Below are 8,729 nucleotides of genomic sequence, written 5' to 3' on the forward strand. Positions count from 1 at the left end.
TAGCCTACAGCTAATTGACAGGCTTTGAATGGTCCTATGTTAGCTCTAGCCTACAGCTGAGTAACAGGCTTTGAATGGTCCTCTGTTAGCTCTAGCCTACAGCTGAGTAACAGACTTTGAATGGTCCTCTGTTAGCTCTAGCCTACAGCTAATTGACAGGCTTTGAATGGTCCTCTGTTAGCTCTAGCCTACAGCTAATTGACAGGCTTTGAATGGTCCTATGTTAGCTCTAGCCTACAGCTGAGTAACAGGCTTTGAATGGTCATCTGTTAGCTCTAGCCTACAGCTGAGTAACAGACTTTGAATGGTCCTCTGTTAGCTCTAGCCTACAGCTAATTAACAGGCTTTGAATGGTCCTCTGTTAGCTCTAGCCTACAGCTAATTAACAGGCTTTGAATGGTCCTCTGTTAGCGCTAGCCTACAGCTGAGTAACAGACTTTGAATGGTCCTCTGTTAGCTCTAGGGCCATCCTCCGTAGGCCTGAGTAAGTGTGTATTCTGGTCTGAAAAGCGCGACATCATCTCAAAGTCAGTGGTGTGCCTGGTGCCTTTAAGGGAATACATCCACAGTTGATGTATGTGACCTGACAGCTTTACACACACACACACACACACACACACACACACACACACACACACACACACACACACACACACACACACACACACACACACACACACACACACAGGGTGAGGGAAAGGGAAACGGCTTACTTTGGGCTCCCACTAAATGTTGGGACAGATTTGTGAAACACAGACACCACTCATCTCTTAGCTGCATTCCTTTCAGAGTTTGGGTCAATCTGTGGGTGAAGATGTACTGTAGCTGTGGGTGATTCTCTTTGTTGATATAACAACAGTGACATAGTATGTGTGTTTTCTTATGCTTGTGTATTTTTGATTTGCGTTGCTTAGCCTGTGCATACCAGGGGTCAGCTGTTGCTTCAATGGAATGTGAGATTTCTCAATGATTCATGACTTCCTGTATTGCTTGGCTTCTATTACTGAGATGAATCTAGTTAATATGCATGGCCATGTAGCTCTACTCTGCTCTCTCTGTTTCAGGAACATCTCAGTTATATCGGTCCTGAGGAGTTTGTCCAAGCCTTTGTTCAGAAAGACCCACTAGATAGCACTCAGGTATAGTATAATATACTGCATATCAAAACCTTTTCAGTGGGAATAACATTATAGTACACCGTTGTGTAAATCATTTGTTTACTTTTTGAAAAGAGAGAGAGAGAGAGAGAGAGAGAGAGAGAGAGAGGCCCTGTCTGGTCCTGATTTGCAGTATTCTGTGTTTGTGTCCCAGCAGCCGTGTTTCAGTGAGCAGAAGAAGAAGACCACTAACCTGGAGGCTTATGTCAGGTGGTTCAACAGGCTGTGCTACCTGGTAGCTACTGAGATCTGTATGGTAAATGATTTCACGTTATTCACTTCGTTCTGGTCCCGTATTACTCATTTGGTAGAGCATGGTGTTTGTGATGTAAGCGCTGTGGGTTTGATTCCCGTGGCCACCCATACGTAAGCATGTATGCATGCATGACTGTAAGTCCCTTCGGATAAAAACGTCTGCTAAATGGCATGTATTATGATATATTATATTATGCCAGTCTTTCCTCACTGAGGTTGTTGATTCATTCATGGTTCTTTAGTGTCACCTGCTGGCCATGTAACATTACTACACTCCTATACCCTTTTGTGAGGCATTGATACTTTCTTCCCAGACCAGGGCCTGTATCCACAAAGCGTCTCAGAGTAGGAGTGATGATCTAGGATCAGGTCCCAACCTCTCCATATAATCCTATTCATTATGATCTAAAAGGCAAAACTGATACTAGATACGGGCCCTGGGACAAATACTGTATTATTTTGCATGTCATTTACATCCATTATATCCTACTAGCAGCCTGTGTCTATCTCCTCTCAGCCTGCTAAGAAGAAACAGAGAGCCCAGGTGATTGAGTTCTTCATCGATGTGGCCAGAGAGTGCTTCAACATTGGCAATTTCAACTCCCTCATGGCCATCATCTGTGAGTACATCATACATGACCCAAATGCTACTATATTTGGCAAAACATCAATATTTGACTTGTGTCTGCTCCTCTAGCTGGTATGAATATGAGTCCTGTGTCTCGGTTGAAGAAGACGTGGGGCAAAGCCAAGACTGCCAAGTTCTTCATCCTGGAGGTAAGGCTAGCCAACCAGCACAGCCTTAGATATATACCTTGTTAGAATTTGTATGATTTCATTGTTGTTATTATTATTAAACAGTAGTTGTTAAAGTTCATTGTTCATTGGTTTGGGATGAATTGTTAAACTCATCCCAAACCATCTCAAGGTGTGTTTTGGGTCACTGTCCTGTTGAAAAACAAATGATAGTCCCACTAAGCACAAACCAGATGGGATGGCGTATCGCTGCAGAATGCTGTGGTAGCCATGCTGTTTAAGTGTGCCTTGAATTCTAAATACCAGCAAAGCTCCCCCACACCATCACACCTCCTCATCCATGCCTCACGGTGGGAACCGCACACGCAGAGATTCCCGTTCACCTACTCTTTGTCTCACAACGACACGGAGGTTGGAAACTAAAAATCTCAAATTTGGACTCATCAGACCAAAGGACATATTTCCACCTGTCTAATGTCCATTGCTCATGTTTCTTGGCCCAAGCAAGTCTCTTCTTATTATTGGTGTCCTTTAGTAGTCGTTTCTTTGCAGCAATTCGACCATGAAGGCCTGATTCACAGTCTCCTCTGAACAGTTGGTGTTGAGATGTGTCTGTTACTTGAACTCTGTTAAGCATTTATTTGGGCTGCAACTTCTGAGGCTGGTAACCCTAATGAACTTATCATCTGTAGCAGAGGTAACTCTAATGAACGTATCCTCTGTAGCAGAGGTAACTCTATTGAACTTATCCTCTGTAGCAGAGGTAACTCTAATGAACGTATCCTCTGTAGCAGAGGTAACTCTAATGAACTTATCCTCTGTAGCAGAGGTAACTCTAATGAACTTATCCTCTGTAGCAGAGGTAACTCTATTGAACTTATCCTCTGTAGCAGAGGTAACTCTAATGAACTTATCCTCTGTAGCAGAGGTAACTCTAATGAACTTATCCTCTGTAGCAGAGGTAACTCTAATGAACTTATCCTCTGTAGCAGAGGTAACTCTAATGAACGTATCCTCTGTAGCAGAGGTAACTCTAATGAACTTATCCTCTGTAGCAGAGGTAACTCTATTGAACTTATCCTCTGTAGCAGAGGTAACTCTAATGAACTTATCCTCTGTAGCAGAGGTAACTCTAATGAACTTATCCTCTGTAGCAGAGGTAACTCTAATGAACTTATCCTCTGTAGCAGAGGTAACTCTATTGAACTTATCCTCTGTAGGAAAGGTAACTCTAATGAACTTATCCTCTGTAGCAGAGGTAACTCTATTGAACTTATCCTCTGTAGCAGAGGTAACTCTAATGAACTTATCCTCTGTAGCAGAGGTAACTCTATTGAACTTATCCTCTGTAGCAGAGGTAACTCTAATGAACGTATCCTCTGTAGCAGAGGTAACTCTAATGAACTTATCCTCTGTAGCAGAGGTAACTCTAATGAACTTATCCTCTGTAGCAGAGGTAACTCTATTGAACTTATCCTCTGTAGCAGAGGTAACTCTAATGAACGTATCCTCTGTAGCAGAGGTAACTCTATTGAACTTGTCCTCTGTAGCAGAGGTAACTCTAATGAACTTATCCTCTGTAGGAGAGGTAACTCTATTGAACTTATCCTCTGTAGGAGAGGTACGTCTAATGAACTTATCCTCTGTAGCAGAGGTAACTCTAATGAACTTATCATCTGTAGCAGAGGTAACTCTAATGAACGTATCCTCTGTAGCAGAGGTAACTCTATTGAACTTATCCTCTGTAGCAGAGGTAACTCTAATGAACGTATCCTCTGTAGCAGAGGTAACTCTATTGAACTTGTCCTCTGTAGCAGAGGTAACTCTAATGAACTTATCCTCTGTAGCAGAGGTAACTCTAATGAACTTACTTATCCTCTGAACGTATCCTCTAGCAGAGGTAACTCTATTGAACTTATCCTCTGTAGCAGAGGTAACTCTAATGAACTTATCCTCTGTAGCAGAGGTAACTCTAATGAACTTATCCTCTGTAGCTCTGAACTTATCCTCTGTAGCAGAGGTAACTCTATTGAACTTATCCTCTGTAGCAGAGGTAACTCTAATGAACTTATCCTCTGTAGCAGAGGTAACTCTAATGAACGTATCCTCTGTAGCAGAGGTAACTCTAATGAACTTATCCTCTGTAGCAGAGGTAACTCTAATGAACTTATCCTCTGTAGGAGAGGTAACTCTATGAACTTATCCTCTGTAGCAGAGGTAACTCTATTGAACTTATCCTCTGTAGCAGAGGTAACTCTAATGAACTTATCCTCTGTAGCAGAGGTAACTCTAATGAACTTATCCTCTGTAGCAGAGGTAACTCTAATGAACTTATCCTCTGTAGCAGAGGTAACTCTAATGAACTTATCCTCTGTAGCAGAGGTAACTCTAATGAACTTATCCTCTGTAGCAGAGAATGAACTTATCCTCTAACTCTATTGAACTTATCCTCTGTAGCAGAGGTAACTCTAATGAACTTATCCTCTGTAGCAGAGGTAACTCTAATGAACTTATCCTCTGTAGCAGAGGTAACTCTATTGAACTTATCCTCTGTAGCAGAGGTAACTCTAATGAACTTATCCTCTGTAGCAGAGGTAACTCTAATGAACTTATCCTCTGTAGCAGAGGTAACTCTAATGAACTTATCCTCTGTAGCAGAGGTAACTCTAATGAACTTATCCTCTGTAGCAGAGGTAACTCTAATGAACTTATCCTCTGTAGCAGAGGTAACTCTATTGAACTTATCCTCTGTAGCAGAGGTAACTCTAATGAACTTATCCTCTGTAGCAGAGGTAACTCTATTGAACTTATCCTCTGTAGCAGAGGTAACTCTATTGAACTTATCCTCTGTAGCAGAGGTAACTCTAATGAACTTATCCTCTGTAGCAGAGGTAACTCTAATGAACTTATCCTCTGTAGCAGAGGTAACTCTATTGAACTTATCCTCTGTAGCAGAGGTAACTCTAATGAACTTATCCTCTGTAGCAGAGGTAACTCTAATGAACTTATCCTCTGTAGCAGAGGTAACTCTAATGAACGTATCCTCTGTAGCAGAGGTAACTCTAATGAACGTATCCTCTGTAGCAGAGGTAACTCTAATGAACTTATCCTCTGTAGCAGAGGTAACTCTAATGAACGTATCCTCTGTAGCAGAGGTAACTCTAATGAACGTATCCTCTGTAGCAGAGGTAACTCTAATGAAATCCTCTTATCTAATGAACTTATCCTCTGTAGCAGAGGTAACTCTATTGAACGTATCCTCTGTAGCAGAGGTAACTCTAATGAACGTATCCTCTGTAGCAGAGTAAGGTGAAACTCTGTAGGAGAGGTAACTCTATTGAACGTATCCTCTGTAGCAGAGGTAACTCTATTGAACGTATCCTCTGTAGCAGAGGTAACTCTAATTGAACGTATCCTCTGTAGCAGAGGTAACTCTAATGAACGTATCCTCTGTAGCAGATGGTATCCTCTGTAGCAGAGGTAACTCTAATGAACTTATCCTCTGTAGCAGAGGTAACTCTATTGAACTTATCCTCTGTAGCAGAGGTAACTCTAATGAACGTATCCTCTGTAGCAGAGGTAACTCTAATGAACGTATCCTCTGTAGCAGAGGTAACTCTATTGAACGTATCCTCTGTAGCAGAGGTAACTCTATTGAACGTATCCTCTGTAGCAGAGGTAACTCTAATGAACGTATCCTCTGTAGCAGAGGTAACTCTATTGAACGTATCCTCTGTAGCAGAGGTAACTCTAATGAACGTATCCTCTGTAGCAGAGGTAACTCTAATGAACGTATCCTCTGTAGCAGAGGTAACTCTAATGAACTTATCCTCTGTAGCAGAGGTAACTCTATTGAACGTATCCTCTGTAGCAGAGGTAACTCTAATGAACGTATCCTCTGTAGCAGAGGTAACTCTAATGAACGTATCCTCTGTAGCAGAGGTAACTCTAATGAACGTATCCTCTGTAGCAGAGGTAACTCTAATGAACGTATCCTCTGTAGCAGAGGTAACTCTAATGAACGTATCCTCTGTAGCAGAGGTAACTCTAATGAACGTATCCTCTGTAGCAGAGGTAACTCTAATGAACGTATCCTCTGTAGCAGAGGTAACTCTATTGAACTTATCCTCTGTAGCAGAGGTAACTCTAATGAACGTATCCTCTGTAGCAGAGGTAACTCTAATGAACGTATCCTCTGTAGCAGAGGTAACTCTGGCTCTTCCATTCCTTTGGCGGTCCTCATGATAGCCCCTGTATATAGCCTCATTATTGTTATTGTATTGTCTTTTTTTACTTTAATTTATTTAGTAAATATTTTCTTCACTTTACTTTCTTAAAACTCCATTGTTGTTTCAGGGCTTGTAAGTAAGCATTTCATGGTAAGGTCTGTTGTATTTGGCGCATGTGACAATTACATTTTTATTTCATTTGACTAATATACTATTTTATTTTACTATACAGCATCAGATGGACCCTACTGGAAACTTCTACAACTACAGAACAGCACTGAGGGGAGCCGTCCACAGGTCCCAGACTGCTAATAGCATCAGGGAGAAGGTACAGGCCATCATTCACTTTGTAGCTACCCTTACCTGACCCCTACTCACATCATTAACTCTCTCTCTCTTTTTCTTAGATTGTAATTCCCTTCTTCAGCCTACTGATCAAAGACATATACTTCCTGAACGAGGGATGTGCCAACCGCTTGCCCAATGGCCATGTACACTTTGCGGTAAGGCTGAAAAGTTCATACTGATACATACAAATGTGGATTGTACTCAATTCAATTCCAATGGCTTTATTGGTATGGTAAATATGTTTACATTGCCAAAGCAATCTCTCTCTCTCTCTCTCTCTGTCTCTCTGTCTCTCTCTCTCTCTGTGTCTCTCTCTGTCTCTCTCTCTCTCTCTGTCTGTCTGTCTCTCTCTCTCTCTCTCTCTCTGTCTCTCTCTCACTCTCTCTGCTTTTTGATTTTGTTTTCAGAAATTTGTGGAATTGGCTCGCCAGGTGGGAGAGTTTATGACGTGGAAACAGATAGAGTGTCCGTTTGAGACAGACAGGAGCATCCTCCACTACCTCCACACTGCTCCCATCTTCAGTGAGGACGGTAAGACACAGTCTCACCTAACATGAGTCTTGAAGTAAAAACATTTAATCACACATTACAGTTAAACATTATAGTCACATATCATATTTATTTATTTATTTCATCCCTAGGCCTCTACCTGGCATCCTATGAGAGTGAGAGCCCAGAGAACCAGGTGGAGAAGGACAGATGGAAAGCACTCAGGTATGACAGATATCAGTGATGTAACATAATGAGTCAGTGATGTAGCCTAATGAGTCAGTAATTTGTAGCCTAATGAGTCAGTGATGTAATCTAATGAGTCAGTGATGTAATCTAATGAGTCAGTGATGTAACCCAATGAGTCAGTGATGTAATCTAATAAATCAGTGATGTAATCTAATGAGTCAGTAGCCTAATGAGTCAGTGATGTAGCCTAATGAGTCTGTGATGTAGCCCAATGAGTCAGTGATGTAACCTAATGAGTCAGTGATGTAGCCTAATAAGTCAGTGATGTAGCCTAATGAGTCAGTGATGTACCCTAATGAGTCAGTGAGGTAACCTAATGAGTCAGTGATGTAACCTAATGAGTCAGTGATGTAACCTAATGAGTCAGTGATGTAACCTAATGAGTCAGTGATGTAGCCTAATGAGTCAGTGATGTAGCCTAATGAGTCAGTGATGTAATCTAATGAGTCAGTGATGTAGCCTAATGAGTCAGTGATGTAACCGAATGAGTCAGTGATGTAGCCTAATGAGTCAGTGATGTAATCTAATGAGTCAGTGATGCAATCTAATGGGTCAGCGATGTAGCCTAATGAGTCAGTGATGTAATCTAATGAGTCAGTGATGTAGCCTAATGAGTCAGTGTGTGTAGCCTAATGAGTCAGTGATGTAACCTAATGAGTCAGTGATGTAGCCTAATGAGTCAGTGATGTAACCTAATGAGTCAGTGATGTAACCTAATGAGTCAGTGATGTAACCTAATGAGTCAGTGATGTAACCTAATGAGTCAGTGATGTAACCTAATGAGTCAGTGATGTAACCTAATGAGTCAGTGATGTAGCCTAATGAGTCAGTGATGTAATCTAATGAGTCAGTGATGTAGCCTAATGAGTCAATGATGTAGCCTAATGAGTGACATAGTCTTAGCTTGTTAAAACCACCTGTATTTTCCCTCCTATCTGTCTCCAGGTCTAATATTCTGGTGAAGACAAAAGAGCTAAAAGAGCACCATGGCAGCTAACCCTCAGGCCAGCCCAGCAAGGGGGAGGGAGGGGGAGGGAGGGAGTGGAATCACTGCACTAAAACAAACTGTGAAGGAGCCTAGCTGGTACCGAGGTGTTTTTCTACACATGAAGAATAGAAGTGATGAAACAATAATGATGAACAGGATTCATCAACATCATGACCAGTAAAAACACAATGGAAGAACAAAGGTCAACAAGCAGTGAAAAGTGAACCTACTGTATGCACACTAACTGGGGGAGTACAA

At 41.6% G+C, this 8,729-nt stretch overlaps 1 protein-coding gene across 3 annotated transcripts in view; it reads left to right on the forward strand.

Annotated features, from left to right (window-relative positions):
- Positions 1 to 8,513, forward strand: part of LOC112256080 (ras-GEF domain-containing family member 1C) — a 43,458-nt gene extending 34,945 nt beyond the window's left edge. For 2 of the 3 annotated variants that reach the window (XM_042325854.1, XM_042325855.1), the window contains exons 6-14: positions 1,065 to 1,139; positions 1,312 to 1,413; positions 1,930 to 2,032; positions 2,110 to 2,189; positions 6,630 to 6,725; positions 6,805 to 6,900; positions 7,153 to 7,276; positions 7,387 to 7,459; positions 8,429 to 8,513. In XM_042325854.1, the coding sequence (XP_042181788.1) occupies positions 1,065 to 1,139; positions 1,312 to 1,413; positions 1,930 to 2,032; positions 2,110 to 2,189; positions 6,630 to 6,725; positions 6,805 to 6,900; positions 7,153 to 7,276; positions 7,387 to 7,459; positions 8,429 to 8,480 (801 nt within the window). In that variant the 3' untranslated portion in view covers positions 8,481 to 8,513. The remainder of the gene's footprint in view (positions 1 to 1,064; positions 1,140 to 1,311; positions 1,414 to 1,929; positions 2,033 to 2,109; positions 2,190 to 6,629; positions 6,726 to 6,804; positions 6,901 to 7,152; positions 7,277 to 7,386; positions 7,460 to 8,428) is intronic. The other variant, XM_042325856.1, reaches the window with a different exon arrangement.
- The last annotated feature ends 216 nt before the right edge of the window (positions 8,514 to 8,729 follow it).

The sequence above is a fragment of the Oncorhynchus tshawytscha genome, linkage group LG08 (genome assembly GCF_018296145.1).
Source record: "Oncorhynchus tshawytscha isolate Ot180627B linkage group LG08, Otsh_v2.0, whole genome shotgun sequence".
Taxonomy (NCBI): domain Eukaryota; kingdom Metazoa; phylum Chordata; class Actinopteri; order Salmoniformes; family Salmonidae; genus Oncorhynchus; species Oncorhynchus tshawytscha.